Here is a 20,247-nt window from a genome sequence, read left to right as displayed (position 1 = left end):
TGAAGTAAAAGCAACAGGTGCACAACAGAATTTCACTAGCTTGACACTGGGTGTGCGGATCAACCAGAGAATCTCATTTAAGACCATTAAATGGACCTTACCGCAAAGAATTTGAAACCTATGTCTTCTATATCTGAAATGCCTCTTCTACCTTTGGTGTGACACAACCCATTCCCTCCAGGCATATGGCTCCTGCTCCAAGATCAGACTTTCATCAAGGTTTTATTTTTATCAAATGTTTGTATAATTTCAATGTGAAATTTTTTTTACATACATTTGTTATGAAGTTTTATAACCTGTGAGATGGACAACAAAGGTTAAGATGTGAATGACATGAGCTAGTAGTGCTCCACACAATTAGCCACACGGGCTCTCAACACTCAGAATGCACTTTTGTGGAAAAGTATGTATATATATGCCAAGTCTGTGTTGAAGACAATTTTTCAAACAGTGAAGAACCCAGATTAAGTGAGTTTACATCAGCTAATGGGTAAAGAGTTCACTTGTGTTTTATGTCCAAAATCCAAGGCCCTGGATGGGCTGGTCAGGCCCTAGTTAGTGCACTTATGGCCATCATCCAGACTTCTCAGGTGCCCTGCTATATTCAATGTGAAGTAAAAAATATCCCAAGTCTTACACCAAAATACAGGCTCTGACTCAGAAGTATGATTTTTAACCTTCTCTTTAAATAAGACAATGAAGGAGGGGAAAATCAAGCTTGAAACATAGTAACAATTATTTTGGTAAGATAGCAACCAAAATTTAAAGCACAACCTATGTGTCCAGGTGTGAAAGGCATTAAGGGATAAACCATAATATCAAAGGATGAGGGAGAACACCAAACACAAGATACAATATGTCCAAACAACTTGAAATTATAATTTAAGGGTAAAAGCTGTAAAAGTACGCTCAGTTTTAGAGATTAAGTGCACCTTTTCCTGTTCCTCCCAAATAAAATCATAGCTTACTATTTAATTACACCTCAAACCTTCTCTCTCAGTACAAAGCAACCACTACATACACATTAAATACCTATTTGTTAATGTAATAATTTCCCTGGCTCATCCAACGTGCAATGCACATGACTTCAAAGACTACAATTTGGGGCAAATGTACACAAACTGAAAACCACAATTCCAAGTTTCAAAACTTGCTCTTAAGATAATAGGACACTCAGGTCGTTTCTTCTCACGAAGATGTCGCACTGATACTGATCATTAGTCTAACTCAGTACGACAAAGAATTACCATTAACCCATTTCAAGGAACTAAAGATAAACTTTAGGGACTAAGGATAAACTCTGAAAGTACTATTAATTTCTTAGCGGCTGAAAAGGTCATTATAATTTTGTGTCTACATTCTGCTGAAGACCTCTGTATAGCCTCAACACTAACAAAAAATCTAACAGGCTCCAATCCCAGGACCTTACCAGGTTTGGTGATACATCTGTTAAAGGAGCCAGTTACTTTAGGGTAAGGCATTCAGAGCCCAAAATCAAATCTTTATTTTTAGAATTGTATAAATGTGATCCAAATGTGTCCATCACTAGTTTTTCCAAAAGAAACATGCTAGAAATAAGCAAACTACATCTGTTCACTGATACATGGATGGACTCCCTAGATGTCTCACTGGGCTTAATTACAGACCACTCATAGTAATAGCTTTTTAGTATCAAGTGTAGCATGATGTTAAGCTATTTTAGCTTTTGCACATACATGTTGCACTTCTGATTGAAAATGGAGAAAAATTTGCAGCTTTACACTGTTAAGCTAGGTTGCATCCATCCTTTTAAATGGCATCAATATCAATGTCATCATCCTTGTTGTCAGACTTCACAGTTTCAACCTTCGGTACACTGGCAGTCTTTGAATACACCACCTGATAAGAAATAATTTCAATGATTGATTACATGCGTGAGATACCACACTTGTCAGATTATGTTTAGGGGCAAATTCAGTAGCGGAGTGCTTGCATAGCATGCACAATTCTGAGTTTTCGTCTCAGAACCACAAAAGACCTTACTTTCCAGATTGAGGTCCTATCTTTGAAACACCTATAACCTGAATTAGGAAAGTACCCCAAATTTCCACATACATTCCAACTTACAAACTTTTAGTTTCAAGCACCCATTCCCAAAGACAGTATTTACCTCAATATTTTCATCTTCATCTTCTTCCTCACCACCAGAAGATTCTTCCTCTGCTTCCTTCAACCATTTTATAAATGGCTCTGCTTTGACACGAATCTCTTTGGCAAGTTCTTTTGAGACATATTTTTTAGAGGCCTAAAAAGTTCAATACAATTTTTTTTCAGTGAATACTTCAAAAACTATATAATCTTTGTATTATTCTTACAATGAGCCTTTTGTTTTTCCAAGGTAGGGTCTCACTGTAACCCAGGCTATGTGGAACTCACTCTAGTCTACGGTGACCTTGAACTCACAGCAATCCTACTTGTGCCTCCTGAGTGCTGGGATTAAAGGCATGGACTACTATGCCCAGCTACCGTGAGTTTGAGTGTTCTTAGTTATACTCTTTTGAGAGAGAATATGAGAATGAGCTCCAAATGCATGTGCCATCTGTGCATCTGGCTTTACATAGGTACTGGTGTATTGAACTGGGTCCTCAGGCTTGGCAGGCAAGCACCTTAACCACTGAGCCATTTCTCCAGCCCTATAATCTTAAATGAGTAAGATACCTATATATTCAAACACTTTTTTTGTAATAGTCGACATAATTTCTGCTGTCATAACTATTGATGATGATACTATTTCATGAACTTCCACCAGCAGCTTCAATACTCCTGAATTCCAGAGCCCATTCATGTGTTCTCACCTTTTCTGACCAGCTGATGATGACCTCTTCCTCTAAAAGGTCTGCATCATACATCTCCTTCAAGATGTGTGGAATCTTGGAGATGAGCTGAGCTTGATGCATTGCTACCACACACTCCAAACCATGAAGAAGGTACCGCTGAGCCTTTTTGTTGTTGTGACAAAACTGCCAATAGATATTAGACATTAACAAACTTTGTAAAAACATGGTGAAAGATAATTTCTTTATCCAAGTATACTTATTTTTCTTAAGTGGCACAAAAAATAGCTCTTTTTTTTAAAACAGGGGTCCAGTGTACCATTTGTAGATGTTCACAAGCTTAGTCAAGTTGTCATCATCTCTTTTCAGGATGACAAAGGAGCACAAGTATTAAAGCCACAGCCAAGGTCAAATAGCCATAATCTTGATTTACAGTTACAAATTTTCTTACTCTTAAGAAATGGCGCCTGTATTTCTTAATTTGCTCTCTAATCTTCTCATTAAAGAGAACTTCCGTCAGCACAAGAGGGCCCATGGCTTTCACATCTAGTCTTTCTGCTTCAGCAACAATTTCTTTGTCAGATGAGTCAATGATGCCCTCTTCTTTCTTTTTCTGGAAATAAAGATAGCTCAGTGAAATATAGGCTTTTGCAAGGCTTGATGTAGCAGCTCAGATAATGAACTCCAGAACTTATTCTATGAAATTATGATTCCAAACTGCTAACACTACCAGAAACCACCTCCCAGAACATTTCCTGAATAAACGAAAGAAAAAAAAATGAAAGCCTTGTATTCAAAACATTTGGCCTGGCATGGTAGCACACACCTTTAATCCCAAACTGAGGAGGACTGAGGTGAATTCAATGCCATCCTGAGGGAAAAAATTATCATAAATATGCTGAGCACAGTGTGCATGCCTTTGTTCCCAGCACTTAGGAGGCAGAGGTAGAAGCTCAAGACCAGTCTGGGATGAGAGTGAGTTCCAGGCCAGCCTGGGCTAGAAACCTTACATGGAACATCGAAAGAAACAAAACCAAACAAACATTAAGATTCTCAGGCAGGGCGTGGTGACACATGCTTTTAAACCCAAGCACTGGGGAGGCAAAGGTAGGAAGATTGAAGTGAATTCAAAGCTACCCTGAGACTAATTCCAGGTTATCATGGGATACAACACCACCTTATCTGTGTGTGTGCATGCGCACATGTGCATGTGGGACTTACACACCTTAACAAAATCGAACAGGATATTGACACGCTCTTCCACAGTTCTTTCCAAATCATCACTTAGGGTCAGAACTTTTGCATGGTCACTGATCTCATCCATTCTGCGTCTCTGGGCTTCCTCAGTTGTATCTTCTCCCCAATCATCATCTTCCTCTTCTTCCTGTCAGTAAAAAAAAAAATCTTTTAGTCAAAAAGGCTTAAACATTGTCAAGATGATAGAATCAAGTTTATTTTCAAAAAATAAAAACACACCTCGTCTACTTTAAGCAACTAATAACACAAATACACTAGTTTCCTAATTCCTGTCCACCTCAAACTAATAATGCTAGTACTTCACACGACTTGAATGCTCACTATGTGGTCAACCCTATAATCACTCACCACAGCATGTGGAGGAGGACTGATTTCATTTGGTGGTGGTGGTGGTGGTGTCTCACTGCTGGATACAGAGCCATTTTCCTTGTCTTTACCCTTTCTATTTTTCTTTTCTTTCTCTTTCTTTCCTGTACCACTGTCACTGTTCTCTACAAAGAAAGAAAAATGAGATAAATTTGGTTTCATGATTTATGTATTACCACCTATCAAGACATTAAAAATTCTACCCTCCTAGTCAAGGCATGATGGTTCATTTGGGAGGAAGTAGAAAGATTACTGTGAGTTTAAGGTCAGCTTGGGCGAGAGTGAGATACTACCTCAAAAAAAAAAAAAAAAAAAAAAAAAAACCACCCTGGGGCTGGAGAGATGGCTTTGCCATTAAGGCGAATGCCATCGAAGCCTAATGATACAAGGTTCAATTCTCCAGGACCCATGTAAGCCAGATACACATGGTGGCACATGCATCTGAAGTTCAGAGTTGTGGCTAGAAGCCCTGGCATGCCCCCATTCTCTGGCTGTAATAAATACAAATGAAATTTTAAGAAGAAATAAATCCTAGATTCCTGTACCATAAACCTCAGAAAAATCCATACAACAAATGCCCTTTAGAATTATACTCAGGAAGGGGTTTTTCCAATTCTGGAAACCCCACCTCTGAAGAGTCTGCTTTCTTTCTCTTACCCTGAATATAACTAGTTTTTAGGTACTAAAAAAACCTCCCAATTACATTCAGAGAGAAAAAGATTTTAACACAAAAATCAGACATATCCTCAGTAAATTCATGCATATGAAGTTTGACTGCAGTGGTTGGGGGGCCCTGGCACAACCATTTTTTCTCTCCCAAGTAAGAAAGAATAGGTCAGCCTGGGTTGGAACAAGACCATACCTAGAAACCTTCTCCAAAAGATTATTGTTTAAGTCTATATAACGGGTTGTCTCACGGAGAAGAGAACACCGGAATAGGTTAGACTTTCTTTCTATAGCAAGCTCAAATTGTGTCAGACAGTTTTGATCATCTGCCACAGAGTGTTGCTTGCAATTTAAGGCCTGTTTAATACGGTAAACCTCAGAGCTGGAGAGATGGTTTGGCAGGTAAAGGACTCAGTTTCAATTCCCCAGAACCCACGTAATGCCTGATGCACAAGTTGGCACATGTGTCTGAAGTTAGCAGTGGCTAGAGGCCCTGGTGTACCTGTTCTCTGTCTCTTTCTCTCAAATAAATTAGGGAAAAAATATGGTGATTCTCTTTAGGAAGTTCTAGATATAGATCTTTTTTGTGTGTGGGGGGTTCCCATCATAAAATCTGTTTTACCCTAACTTTCTTTGTACTTCCTAAAATATTTTAGAGGTTGGTAAAGTGGTAGTTGAGTTTTTTTTTTTTTTTTTTTGAGGTAGGGTCTCACTCTTGCAAAGGCTGACCTGGAATTAACTGAGTTCAATCCCACAGTACCCATGTTGCAAGGACTAGAGGCCCTAGTGTTCCTCTCTCTGCTAGTATGGTGGCACCATTAATCCCAGCCCTGAGGAGGCCAAGGTAGGAGAGTTACTGAGTTTTAGGCCAGCCTGAGACTACATAGTGAGCTCCAGATCAACCTGGGCTAGAGTGAAACCCTACTTTGGAAGAAAATAAATAAATAAATAAATAAATAAAAAGCCACAAAAGGCTTCCATTTGCTTCTAGGAATTAATTCATTTTATGTTAAAGTCTTAGAAGTTCATTGCAGACTTACCAGGTGGGTTTTTGAGAATGAATGTACAGAGTTTATGATGTGTGTCAAGCATGCCTCGATAGCCACAAGCTTTACAAGAATTACCTATTGTTTGCTTCTTTGTATTGACATGCTGCCAAAAAAGTAAAAACAAGAAAGAGTATATAATTCATAATATAAAATGAAAATTCTATGTACTTGTGTTAATAGGATATACTAAGTCAACACACAATTTTATTTCATGACAGTATTATCATATAATCCACCACAAAACACATGGCTTTTCTTAATTGAAGGACTCACCAGATCTGTTTCAGGATTCTCACACTCGGGACAGAGAACAAATTTTTTAATGAACCCATCCAACATGTCTTGCAGCTTATTCGCCTCATGAGATCCATTGACAATGTAACGGTCATTCTTAACATCAAACTGGGTCTGTGCTCCCAGCTCACAACCAAAATATTTGGTGGGATCTATATTTGAAGAAAATATTTATTTCATTATACTTTCATCCCTGTATCAACAAAACTCACCGTGGTTTAAAAGTATGGGACTATTGAAATATTGCCAGCATGGCTTAGAAAACTTCCAGACATCCAATCAGTTGAAGTCCAAGGTTCCACATTTAATCCTTAATCTAATTAGCATACAGTTCAGATAAATTTTACAGCTCAACAGACTGTCAAGACTATATTCATAATATACCTTTTCAGCCTTCTCCAATCTTTACTTACACGTTGGAGGCCGATTAAGCGCCTTTGCAACGTCAACCATGTTGACTATAACTGTCTTGATTCCATTTCCTTTGCCCTCAACCTAAAGGAAATAAGAATTTCAATTTTGCGCTGACTTCCCTGTGAAATACAAGCTTTCAAAGCCTATGAAGTGTGTTAAGGACTTCATACTAAAATGAAGACCTGTATTACCTTGGCAATCAGACGGGGCATCTTGTAACGATAGAACTGGTCTGACACGCTGCGGTTGACGTTGACAGACATTTTGGCTTATTAGTGACCTTATCAATAAGATGAAGAGATCTTTGATTGCAACTTTTTGGTATCTTCTGTCTGGAGAAGAAGGGATGACATAAACGACTGCAAGAGTTCTCGGTCTCTGACATGAAAAAATTTTCGCCACTGAGGCTGTAAGCTTCTTGCTTGTATGCTATGTTTCCCCAATACAGGTACCAATGGCTGCGCAACAGCTCTGGAAGAGAAAAAAGGGAACACACAAACATCCCCACAGGTTCAACATCATTCTGGTCTGGAATCACTTCCTGCCCTAGTTCTGGGGGCTTAAGTAACTCCTCCTATCTTACAAAGGTTCGGAGTAGTTCATGTGTGAAGTCGACGCTCCCAGTAACTGGGCACACGTCTAGAAAACAAGAGGCCTCCATTTTGACCCAGCTATGACTCGGGCAGGAAGATGCCCTTTAGAAAACACAGCATAGATCTAGGCGTGGTAGCGCACACCTTTGATCCCAGGGAGGCAAGAGTTCAAGGCCCCCGTGAGACTACACAGTGAATTCCAGGTCAGCCTGGATTAAAGCGAGACCCTACCTCGAAAAACAAAATAAAATATAACACTGTATAAACTGCTGCCTCACACCAAGGGCGACCGGCATGCTGAAGGGCCGGCTCTGCCAAGCTGCCCGGGTTTTAACTGCAAGGGGCGGATTCCGCCCTTCTCGCTCGGCCCGAGGTTGGATTAGCAAACTTCTCAAATTGCGCCTCCCCCATCTGCCACCATCGCAAAACGGGAACCGTCCCACCGTGGCCGCCAGGCGCGAAGCCACGGCTCCGGCGACCCAGGCTGACTCCCTTCGCTCGCTCTCCCGGCGCGCAGCCGACCTTCGCCCTCGTCCCCATGGCTACGCGGCCGCGGGCGCCCATCGTCCGGCCTCCCTGCTCCGGCGGGCGGGCGAGCTGGCGGCGAGGCGGAGGAGCGGGCGCCGTGACTCACAAACGCGCCCCGGCCTGACTCAGCCGGAGCCGCAGCCGAGGGCGCGCGCGCGCGCTCCCGCGAGGCCGGCTCCCCCCACCCCAAACTGCGCCACACGCGCGGCGGGTCACGCGGCCGCGCCGCCATCTTGCCGCCGCCATGGCCCGCCGCCCGCGACTCACCGTTTTCGTCAAATAAAGACATAAACCCAACGCGGCTCGCCCGGGACTGGGAGGAAGAGGCGCTGGAAACCGGATCCGAAGCGGCGGGGCGGGCGGAAGCGGAGGGGCGGCCGGACAGGTGCCGCCGCCGAGCAGCGGGAGGGGCTGTCCCAGCGACGTCCGCGTCCACACCGGCAGCGCCGAGCCTGGCGACCTGGCGGGGACACGGCTGTGAGCGGCGGGCGGCGCCTGCCCACCCCCCGCCGGCGGCCCGCGGGGTGGAGGGGCGGGAGCGCTGGGCAGGGGCGCGGGCCGTCAGGCCTCCGCGGACTACTCACCTCTGGAATGTTCTCGCTCTGACTGAACAACGCCGCCGCCGCGCTCAAGCTACCCTCGGCCGCGGAGCCCGCCCCCAGCAGCGGGCCTCACTGTCCATTGGTCCTTTGCCCCACAGAGCTCGCTCACTATTGGCTGCATCGTTGCGTCAATTGCGCCATTCCCCGCCTCCCGCTTCCTGGGGCTCCACTCGCGGCCTCCGCCGGCCTCTCGCTCCGGCCCGACTTCCTTCCTCTCCCTTCCCCCTTCCGTCCCAGAGGCCTTCGCGGTCTCGCGACACCCAGGTTACGCTGTCGGTTTTGGGCTCTACGGAAAAATGGCGGTTACCCTCTCCTCTGCCGGGTGGGGCCTGGCCGCGGGGTGGCGGTGCCTAGTCCCCGCGCGAGACGGAATGCTCGCCGCGTCCCTCAGACCGTGTCGGCCCGGGGCTCACGCCTGTCCTGCTTCCTTGCCGGGGGCTGTCATCCGGGTGCTGCCTTCCTACAAGGCTCGAGTAGCGAGGCCGCCGAAGGGCCGAGGCGCTGCCCGTGCGTGGCTCCGTTTCCCAGACTGGGACGACGCTGCCCTCGTGTGAAACCCGCCGTCGTCCCCGAAAACACGTCGTGGGCTGGTCTCGAGTCTGTGAAGGCCCGGTCGTCCCCCGAGCTCTCGTTACCCTCCCCTTGCTGCCCCCGCCCGCACTTCGTCGTCCCCACCCCGGGTCCTGTGTGTAGACTGGATTCCTGGCTGGCGCCCCGTCGCTCAGGGCGAGTGGTGACGAGACCCCAGCGCTGTATTTCCGATCTGTTCTGAACTTTTTTTGTTGTTCTGTAGACACTCTCTCTCTGTTTCAAGAACTTAAGATTTTTGTGCAAAACTTTCCCGAGAACACCCGGAAGCTCGTAGCCATCGCTGAGCGACGGAGCCCTGGCTCCCAGCCTCCTGAGGCTTCGCGGAGCAGTCTGGGCGGCAGCAGCTGCATGGGGTGAAGCGCCGGCGTTGTGGAAGAGAGTATGTCCTTTGTTCTAAGCCAGTCGAATTTGCAAGAAAATTACAATGAAAACATAGTGGTTTTCTTTGTTGTTGTTTTTTTTTAAATAAAAATCCAAGATCAGTCTTCTGTGATTTATAAGCTTTGTAAGCCATTTACGAATTGACAAGTATCAGCAGAATAAATGAAAGGCCTGGTGCAGAATTCAGAGCAGTAATTTGTGTCCTTTGCAGGGGCTTTTGTTGCCACACAGTGTATACAAGGGTGCATAATTTAAACGTAATGCATACTGCTTAGTGCATAACCGGGGTTTCCCCTCTGCAAAGTGGAAGATTAGATCCCAGACACACTGCTTCTGTATCACTTACTAGCATGACTTAGCAGTATTGAAACACATTGAGTTTCTGCTTGGCTGCACACAAATGACATTATTTTAGAAACTTTTGGAAAATAAGAGTGTAAAACTATCCTGAAGAGGCTTGTCTCAGAAAAGTATTTTTGTAACAATACAAAGTAAGTTTTTGTACCTTTGATGGTTTTCTTAAACTTTCCTTTTAAAAAGCTTGTACCAATCAATTACCGGGTGTGGTAGCTCAGGTAGGAGGATCACTGTGAGTTCAAGGACAGCCTGACACTACATAATGAGTTCCAGGTCAGTCTAGGCTAGAGGGAGACCCTACCTTTAAAAAAAAAAAAAAGCTTGTACCAATTTTAAATTTATTTTTAGTGTATGTTCCACTTTTATGTTATCATGAACAGCTTCTGAAAATTACTTTTTTTTGAAGGACAGGCTGTGCTGTAGACAAGGGCTCAAACTACATGGCCCAAGTTGGTGTGGAACTTGCAGACATCCTCCTGTTTCAGTCTCCTTAGTAGAAGGTAGCATGTGACCACCACACCTGGCTAAAAATTATTCTTAGTCATACCGTTAATTGAATGCTTACCATGTGCAAGAAATTTGCTACATCTTTTCCTGCTTTAAAAATAGTATTTATTTGAGAGAGAGAGAGAATTGGGTGTGCCAGGGCCAACAGCCACTGAAAATGAACTCCAGATGCATGCGTCCCCTTGTGCATGTGGTTTATGTGGGTCCTGGAGAATTGAACAGGATCCTTTGGCTTTGCAGGCAAACGCCCATTTTTTTAAATAAGCAAATATAAGTTAGGAGGAAAACATGAAGCTCCTTGCCCAAGATAATATTCCTAGTCAGTCACAGACCTAGGATTTAAATCCGGATCTCTCAGATCCCAAAACCTATTGCCTTAGACATCACATGCACACATTTTCTAGAGTACAACTAGCAGTTTAAATACTAATCCCACTTAATCTAATAGTAATCTGGGGGGTGGCTAAATGCATATTTTATGTGAGGATAGAGACTCTAATTTTCCCCAGGCACCTGGTTAATAAGTGGTGGACAGTGTTTGAACTCTAGCTTGTTTGACGCCAAGCTCATTGCACAATTCCACCTGCCATTTTTGTCCCTACCTCATCTGGCTGCATTATTTCCTTCAATCAGGCTTGTTAAGTAATGGACACTTGATGCTTGTGAAATCCTTGTCCACAGCTTGAGCATTTTGATGCCTGATGGCAGGCATGAATAGTTGCCTGAGAAGAACATGACTGAGTTGGCTGGCTGGTTGTTTAGACATTGGTGTCTGTGAGTCTACTGAGTATGAATTAGTCCCTTGAGCAAAGCCAACTCTGTCCATGGACTGAGAATCTCCGTGGGTCATTTGAGGGACTAAGATAAATTCCACTGTGAGAGGCCATCTGGCTAGCTAGCTCCCACTCCGCTTTGTGACATCCTGCTCTCAGCAGTTTTTTTTTTATTTTTCCTTGATTTAGGGTCTCAATCTAGCTCATGCTGACCTAGAATTCATATGTAATCTCAGGGTGGCCTTGAATTCACAGCCATCTCCTACCTCTGCCTCCCAAGTACAGGGATTAAAGGTATGTGCCACTACACCCAGCAGCATTTTTTTTTTTCTTTTTCTCTTCAAGGTATGGTCTCACTGTAGCCCATGATGACCTGGCACTCACTCTAGTCCCAGACTGGCCTCAAACTCACCATGATCTTCCTACCTCTGCCTCCTAAGTGCTAGGATTAAAACCATGCACAACCACACCTAGCTTCTGTCTGCTTTTAAAGCTGCACAAGGGTTAATTATTTAAGTTGCTGTCTTTATTATTTGAAGACAGCTAGAGATCACTCATGACATAATTTTCCTTCTAGCACTGGCCTGCCATGTGGTAATAGACATTAAGAGACCATCACAGATGCCAGAAGGGACTTAAGGATATCTGGTGAGTGCAGAAGTCTTGCCTGAATTGAAGGCTACTGTCCTAAATCATGTTTTTATAAATGCCCCTTCCCCCAAGGCTAATCTGGAATTCACTGTAGTCCCAAATTGGCCTCAAATTTAGCAATTCTACCTCTGCCTCCCAGGTGCTGGTATTACAGGCATGAAAATGTGGTTAAGGCGCTTGCCTGCAAAGCCTAAAGACCCAGGTTTGATTCCCCAGGACACACATAAGACATATGCACAAGGTGGCATGTGTGTCTGGAGTTAGTTTGCAGCAGCTGGAGCACATTTTCTCCTCTATCTACCTCTTATTTCTCAAATAAATAAATAAAATAAAACTTAAATTTTTGGTTTTGTTTTTGTTTTTGTTTTTTCAAGGTAGGGTCTCACTTAGCTCAGGCTGACCTGGAATTTACTGTATTATCCCAGGGTGGCCTCTAACTCATGGTGATCCTCCTATCTCTGCCTCCTGAGTGCTGGGATTAAAGGCGTGTGCCACCACTCCCAGCTTTTTTTTTTTTTTTAATGTTTTATTTATTCACTTGAGAAAGAGACAGAGAGAGAGAGAATGGGTGTGCCAGGCCCTTAGCCACTGCAAACAAACTCCAAATGCATGTGCCACCTTGTGCAGCTGGCTTACAAGGGTACTGGAGAATTGAACCTGGGTCCTTAGGCTTCACAGACAAGCATCTTAACTGCTAAGCCATCTCTCCAGGACCCCCTTTTTTTGGGGGGGGTGTTAGAGGTAGGAAGAGTCTCCTGTTAGGCTGACTCAGAACTCACTATGTAGTGTTAGGCTGGCCTTGAAGAGAGAGACAGAATGGGCACACTAGGGCCTCCAGCCTCTGCAAACAAACTCCAGATGTATGCACTACCTTCTGCATCTGGTTTACATGGGTCCTGGGGAAATGAACCTGGGGTCATTTGGCTTTGCACACAAGTGCCTTACCCTCTAAGCCATCTCTTCAGCCCTGTTTGGCATTTTTTACCTGAGACACTGCCTCAGAAAAAAATTACTAGCCAGGTATTGTGGCACATGCCTTTAATGCCAGCACTCGGGAGGCATAGGTAGGGGGATCGCTGTGAGTTTGAGGCCACCTTGAAAGGACATAATGAATTCCAGGTCAGTCTAGGCTAGAGGAAAACCCTACCTTGAAAAAAAAGCAACAAAAATGTTGACCCTACATGTGAACATACTCTCTTGTGAATGGAAGTTTACAACTAGTACCTTCAGGTCAAGAAGATAATCAGCCAGTAGTGGTGGCGCATACTTTGATCCCAGCACTCGGGAGACAGAAGTAAGAGGATGGCTGAGAGCTAAAGGCAACCCTGAAACTACATAGTGAATTCCAGGTCAGCCTGGGCTATAGTGAGACCCTACCTTGGAGAAAAAAACATAAATAAATAAATGGAATTAAATCTTGATGCCAAGAATGGTGTAATCTCTCACTCAGGAGGCTGAGGCAGAAGATGTGCTATAAATTCTAGAACAGCCTGACCTAGAGTGAGAAGCGATTTCAGAAAAAAAAAAAAAAAAGTATCTTGGTTGAATGTGTGTGACTGCAGTGTGCAGAGCATCCTCCATGCTTTCAGAGTTGACCAATATTTACGTGTTTGTTTTATTTTATTTTGGTTCATTTTTATTTATTTGAGAGTGACAGAGAGAGAGGCAGATAGAGAGACACAGAGAGAATGGGCGCACCAGGGCTTCCAGCCACTGCAAACGAACTCCAGACCTGTGTGCCCCCTTGTGCATCTGGTTAATGTAAGTCCTGGGGAATCGAGCCTCGAGGGGGTCCTTAGGCTTCACAGGCAAATGCTTAACCGCTAAGCCATCTCTCCAGCCCCAATATTTACATGTTTTAGTCATCAATGCTGTGAATGCAGGTTTTCATAAAAATGTAGAACAGGGCTGGAGAAATTGCTCAGTGGTTAAGGGCAACTACTTACAAAGCCTAATGGTCACGGTTTGATTCTCCAGTGCCCACATAAAGCCAGATGTTATAGTAACACGTGTCGGGGGTTCATTTACAGCAGGAGGCGGCCTTGGCATGCCCATATTCTCTCTGTTACTCTCTCTGTCTCTCTTTCCCTGTCTCTCAAAAAAAAAAAACCAAAAAACAGCCAGGTGTGATGGTGCATGCCTTTAATCCCATCATTTGGAAGGCAGAGGTAGAAGGATTGCCATGAGTTCAAGACCAGCCTGACACTATATAGTAAATCCCAGGTCAGCCTGGGCTAGAGTGAAACCCTACCTCAAAAAAAAAAAAAAAAACAGCCAAGTGTGGTGGTGCACACCTTTAATCCCAGTACTGGGGAAGGCAGTGGATCTCTGTGAGTTCAAGGTGAACCAGAGACTACATAGTGAATTCCAGGTCACCCTGTACTGGAGAGTGAGACCCTACACAAAAAAAACACAATAAAATTAAAAAAAAAAAAAAAGAAAATCTCATAGTATAAAATGGTAGTAATATGTTTAGGATCAATTCAGAAATTATTGGAAATTCTGTCCCAATCACCCCCAAGAAATTTTTTTGTTTTTGTTTTGTCCAGCAAGAGATGAAAGGCACCCATCATTGAACTAAAAAAAAAAATATATATATATATATATATATATATATATATATATATATATATATATATATGGTTTTCCCAGGAAGGGCTCACACTAGCCCAGGCTGACCTGGAATTCACTATATAGTCTCAGGGTGGCCTCAAACTCATGGCAATCCTCCTACCTCTGCCTCCCAAATGCTGGGATTAAAGGCGTGTGCCACCACACCCAGCTCTGTGAGTCAACATTTTTTTTTTTTTTTGAGTCAACATTTTTTAAGCTGGGTATATCTATATACCTGGGGTCACATATAAAATTTCTTGAGAGGGTAGGGGAGATGGCTGTTAGTAAAGTGTTTCCTGGGTAAGCATGAGAACCTGACCTTCTGGACAGAATGCACCCTGCTTTTGTTACCTGCACACTCTACAACACCCCACTGCACATGGGCTTGTATTCAGATCCTTTCATTAAGCTTGTCTGTCCACCTGTCCCTGAGACTTATTTGGCCAAGCAGCTTGAGGGAAGGGGTCTTATCCTTGAGAACAAGAGGAAAAGTTTGGCAGAGAAAAGGAGGCTTGGGGCTGAAGAGATGGCTTAGCAGTTAAGGCGCTTGCCTGCAAAGCCAAAGGACTTGGATTCAGTTCTCCAGGACCCACGTAAGCCAGATGCACATGGTGGTGCATGCATCTGGAGTTGGTTTGCAGTGTCTGAAGGCTTGGTGTACCCATCCTCACACTCTGTCTCTCCCTCTTTCTCTGTCTTAAATAAATAAAAATAAAATCTTGGGGAAAAAAAAAAAAGAAAAAAGAAAGAAAAGGAGGCTTCTCTCTGAAAGGCTCAGGCAGAAAGCAGAAGAGCATACAGGGGAGGAGTTAGGGGCTGATGCAGTATCTTCCTGCTCCCAAATGCCGCGCTTTGACTCAGGAGTCTTGTCTTCCACTCCTGGAAAGGGGAAAATGTGTAAAATGGTATGAGTCAGCCTACCTGTGGTCCCACGCAGATGATGGCGGCTGGGGAGTGGGAGAGCTGGCTCCAGTCTTGGGTTGGTTCTGCCTCAGGAAATTGAAAGGTATATGCATCCCCTAGCAGAAGATAGCCGCCCCACTCGGTGCCTCTTGCTCACCTCAGGTGCACAGCCACTGAGCTGAATCCCCTCCCACACACTGCAAGTGGACACAGGGAATGCTTGGCATGAGTACTGCAAGTACTTGCAGAGGTCAGAGGTGCCACACAGCTATTTCCCCTGCCTCACACCCTGAGATACCTACCCTACCCTTTGTTCCTGGCAGCCACCTCCAAACCTCTGTGAGGAAGCAGCATACCTGTCCCCTCCTCTCATTTACTGTCATTGACTGTGAATCTGGCATTTTGCCCATCCAGGTAAAGGCTGTAGAGCAAGTGAGTCCTAATCCCTGATGGTCTGTGGGCCCCATCATCCGAGTGCCAGGTCATGTCTCTGGGAGTGTCTGGCTAGTTTCTTGACACTGAGTCACCTGGTCTAGGTGTCATTCTCATCATATGTTGAGTGCCAATGTGTGGCTGTGATTTCTTTTTTTCTTTCCTTTTTTGGGGGGGTGGGTTTTCCAGGTAGGGTCTCACTAGCACAGGCTGACCTGGAATTCACTATGGAGTCTCAGGGTGGCCTCGAACTCATGGCAATCCTCCTACCTCTGCCTCACGAGTGCTGGGATTAAAGGCATGTGCCACCATGCCCGGCTTTTCTTTCCTTTTTAAAAAATATTTTATTTATTTATTTGAGAGAGAATGAGGGGAAGAGACAGACAGAAAGAGAGAATGGGCAGGCCAGGGCCTCTAGCCACCGCAAATGATCTCCAGATGTGCATCTGTCTTACATGGGTCCTGGGGTCTTGAGCTGGGGTCCTTTGCCTTTGCAGGCAAATACCTTAACTGCTAAGCCATTTCCTCAGCCCATCTGATTTTTCTTTCTTTTTTGGTTTTTCGAGGTAGGGTCTCACTCTAGTGTAGGCTGACCTGGAATTTACTATGTAGTCTCAAGGTGGCCTTGAACTCATGGCGATCCTGATCCTTCCACCTCTGCTTCCTGAGTGCTGGGATTAAAGGCATGCACCAACATGCCAGGTATTCTTTTGGCTTTTTTATTTCTTATTTTTATTTATTATTCATTTATTTATTTTTTGGTTTTTTTTTCAGAGGAGGGTATCACTCTGGTCCAGGATGACCTGGAATTCACTCTGTAGTCTCAGGGTGGCCTCAAACTCTCATTGATCCTCCTACCTTTCACCCTCGGTTAGAGAATCAGGAGCTTTTAGGTCAAAAAGAATGCCACGAAGATGCAGGGAATCTCTGTGTGTTAGGGAAAGGAGGCCCCTGACACACATGTGACCTAAGTGGTCCTAACCGCATGGGACACGCAGAGCTTACAGGTGAAGTGAGACACTACCAATGAGTCCTGAGCCCCTTTCTAGCAGAAGGACCAATGTCTGTTTGAGGCAGTAGGAACACAGGAGTCGCCCTAGTTCGAAAGGGGAAAAAAAATATGAGTATGTAAAACCCATATGCAAATATCGACATTCTTTTTTTTTTTTTGAGGTAGGGTCTCACTCTAGCCCAGGCTGACCTGGATTTCACTATGGAATCTCAGGGTGGCCTTGAACTCATGGCAATCCTCCTACCCTGCCTCCCAAGTGCTGGGATTAAAGGCATGCACCACCATACCTGGCTAATATCGACATTCTTTATGCCTTATAGGCCCAGGGCAAAATTGCTGACGCCAGGCCAGAAAAAATTAGGAGTGTCGGGGTCCAAACGTGTATTCTGAGGGTTTGTGTACCCATTCACAGGCTCTTGAGAACCATCATGACCTGACAATGGATGCAGGTGGAATGGAGGACCAGAAGGGTAAGTATTGGAAAATCATGGACGTGCCCCTCATTCATTGAGTAAGTTCACAGATATCAAGGAAAATATGGTAAGTACGTAACACACAGTCCACTGTGAACACAGAATTTGTTGTGGCCTTACTTACTCCTCAAAATCATGAGAAATTCCCATGTGACATGGAAGAAAAAGAGCAGGCATGACTATGCTTTATGGTGACATTGTAGATGACATTGCACCCAGCGTCTCCAGTTTTCCAAACAGGTTCTTGTATATTGCACTGGAATGATATCTTGACTTGCCAGAAAATGATAGCATTGTCTTTGGGGCAAATGGAAGTCATATACATATTTCTTTCTAGGGTATCCTTGTTGAAGGACAAACATTTAGGCCTGTTTGTAACTTTTTTTTTTTTTCTTTTTTGTTTTTCGCGGTAGGGTCTCACTCTAGCCCAGGCTGACCTGGAATTCACTATGGAGTCTCAGGGTGGCCTCGAACTCATGGTGATCCTCCTACCTCTGCCTCCCAAGTGCTGGGATTAAAGGCATGCGCCACCACGCCCGGCTCTGTTTGTAACCTTTGACCCATCTTGCATAGTTTTCATTTCATCTGCAATTTTCAGTGATCACAGCAGTTGAGTATCATAAACACAGGGAGCTTGAAGTCTTGGCAGGCACCTTTACTGCCAGCAGAGGTAAGAGGATGAGCATGACATTGCAGACACCCTGTGGCTACACCCTGAATTCCAGGTCACCTGGTACTAGAATTCAAGCCTAGCTGGAAAAAGAAAGGGAAAAGAAAAAATGCTGCAGGAGGCATGGGAAGTGATAAATGGCTTATTGGTTAGAGCCTTTGATTCTAAAGCCAGAGGACCCTGAGACGCATGTGAACAATCCCGATGCACAAGGGGGCACTCGTGTGGGCTAGGGCACCTGGTATGCCCATTCCTTGTATCTGTCCCTTTCTCTTTTCTATCTCTCTCTTTCTCTCTCATATTTAAATAAATAAAATACTTTTTTTCCTTGGGTGGGTGGGGGGTGTGTGAAAATGTGCTCAACACAGGTTTCTGAAGAGAGAGGGCCTCCTTGGCCAGCACCTGTCACGTGCACTTAGGAATTTTACTCTGATAGAAGGTAAGTAAATCAATTACTATTCAAAACAAGTCAAGAAGAAATTAAAGAACCTATGTGAGTGGCATACATCCCAGAAGCAAGAGTCCTACCTCCTCTGTCATTGGGTGGAAAGAAAACACCTCTCCTTATAAATCCTGGAGTTGTCAGGCTCTCTGTCAAGAAACTTGGACCAGCATCCCTGCACGTTTCAGAAAATCATCACCAGTGACAAGGGTAAGTGAGCAGTCGACAGAAGTAGACTCAGACATTCTTGACGATTTTCAAATCTCTTAATGTTTGATATGTGAATCAGGCTCTCCTGGTCTATCAGCTGGCTTGGCACTCGTGGAGGCCCTCCTCCTTCAGCCAATTAAAGGATACTTTCTGGAGCTCTCTTATTCCCAGAGAAACACACCCTCCGGGCCCTGCTCCCTCACATTTCAGACATCCCCAATACAGTAGGCTCACCACTTGTGAGAGGCTGAAGCCGAAAAAATTTCTCAATTTGAATAATTCAGGCTGGCACATGGCCACGTATCAGCCATCTTTGTGGATTGGATTAATCTGACCCTTTTTCTGAAGAGAGCCAATTCTGTAACCTAGGGTGATAGCTTCGTTCTCATGAGGACACACACATCTCTCTTTTTTCTTTCTTTTTCTTGGTTTTGTTTATTTCTTTGAGATAGGGTCTCACTCTGGCCTAGACTGACCTGAAATTATGAAACTATGTAGTCTCACGATGGCCTCAAACTCATGTCGATCCACCTACCTCTGCCTCCTGAGTGCTGGGATTAACGGCATGCACCACCATGCCTGGCTTTTCTTCTTCTTCTTCTTCTTCTTCTTTTTTTTTGAGACAGGTTCTCATGTAGCCCAAGCTGGCCTCAAACTTGCTATGTAGCCAAGGATGACTTTGAACTTTTGGTTCACTTCTATTCATCTTCCAAGTGCTGGGGTGACAGCCATGGACCAACATACCTATTTTGTGTGGTGCTCTTGATCAATCCCAGGGCTTTATGCAGTCTAGGCAAGCACTCTACCAACTGAGCCATATCCCCAGCAACCCCCCCCCCCACACAAACATATTTTTTAGAGAGGTTCCTGCCATGTTGCCCAGGCTGGTCTTGATCTCTTGATCCTCGTGTCAACCTCCCAGGTGATGGATTCCAGGTATAAACCACTGGATCCTTACTTTAAAGCTGGGGAAACTGAAGCTTTGAGGGAGACAGGGTGTAGCCATGGTGATTCAGGTTCAACTGCACTCAATGTAGTTCTTTCTGCTTTACCATGATATCATCTAGGTTTCTTTCTTACCAGCTAATCTCCAATCTGTCTCCCACAGGACTGGGTTTACAATCATGGTGGTCAAACCTTTTACTTGGGTGCTGGGTTCTGGAACTCAGGGCAACTTAAATCCTGCCAGGTTCATGCTTGCAAAGCAAGCACTCTTAGCTGCTGACCCATCTCCCCAGCCCACTTTATAAGGAGAAGAAAAAAGATTGATTTAGCTCATGTGATGGTTAAGTTTTGTGTCAACTTGATCTGTTTAGGAATCCTCCCCCCAGGGTGAGCCTTTTCCCCACAGTGGGTGGCCCCTCTCCAAGGGGAGGTTTATCTAAGGAAGCTCTGGGAAGGAAAATATCCCAAAGTACCCCCTCCTCCCCTGGCTGCCTGTGCTGCTTGCTGCTTTCCAGCGTGGACTGAAGATCAGCATGGACTGAGGACCAGCGTGGACTGAGGATAAGTGTGGACTGAAGAGCCGCATGGACTGAGGACCAGTGTGGACTGAAGAGCAGCGTGGACTGAAGAGCAGCGTGGACTGAAGAGCAGCGTGGACTGAAGAGCAGCGACTCTCTAGGACGCCTCCAGGCCTTCAGTGCCGGA

General features: G+C 44.7%; 1 protein-coding gene and 1 non-coding gene across 2 annotated transcripts; both read right to left on the bottom strand.

Annotated features, from left to right (window-relative positions):
- Positions 1-203: 203 nt before the first annotated feature.
- Eif5 (eukaryotic translation initiation factor 5) lies at positions 204-8,582 on the bottom strand. The gene is made up of 12 exons (XM_045154345.1): positions 8,565-8,582; positions 8,248-8,440; positions 7,051-7,330; positions 6,859-6,940; positions 6,425-6,597; positions 6,143-6,254; positions 4,419-4,561; positions 4,039-4,197; positions 3,265-3,426; positions 2,835-2,999; positions 2,150-2,284; positions 204-1,878 (listed from the first exon to the last, which is right to left on the bottom strand). Exons 3-12 carry the CDS (start codon positions 7,120-7,122, stop codon positions 1,789-1,791), a joined length of 1,293 nt encoding a protein of 430 aa, XP_045010280.1. The 5' UTR covers positions 7,123-7,330; positions 8,248-8,440; positions 8,565-8,582; the 3' UTR covers positions 204-1,788.
- LOC123462625 lies at positions 5,322-5,447 on the bottom strand. Its single transcript, XR_006638411.1, has one exon. It is a non-coding gene; the product is annotated as a small nucleolar RNA SNORA28 (small nucleolar RNA).
- Positions 8,583-20,247: the final 11,665 nt, after the last annotated feature.

This window comes from Jaculus jaculus, chromosome 7, assembly GCF_020740685.1.
Source record: "Jaculus jaculus isolate mJacJac1 chromosome 7, mJacJac1.mat.Y.cur, whole genome shotgun sequence".
NCBI lineage: Eukaryota > Metazoa > Chordata > Mammalia > Rodentia > Dipodidae > Jaculus > Jaculus jaculus.
The sequence above is the reverse complement of the archived record's forward strand: the minus strand, read 5'-3'. Positions and strand labels throughout refer to the sequence as shown.

What these genes read in the sequence shown, in the direction of transcription:
- Eif5 (XM_045154345.1), bottom strand. Translation starts at nt 7,122, where the DNA reads ATGTCTGTCAACGTCAACCGCAGCGTGTCAGACCAGTTCTATCGTTAC. An exon ending in CATTCTCAAAAACCCACCTG is followed by an intron (nt 4,562 to 6,142) that starts GTAAGTCTGCAA and finishes CTTTCTTTGTAG; the next exon opens with AGAACAGTGACAGTGGTACA. An exon ending in ATGAAGATGAAAATATTGAG is followed by an intron (nt 1,879 to 2,149) that starts GTAAATACTGTC and finishes ATTTCTTATCAG; the next exon opens with GTGGTGTATTCAAAGACTGC.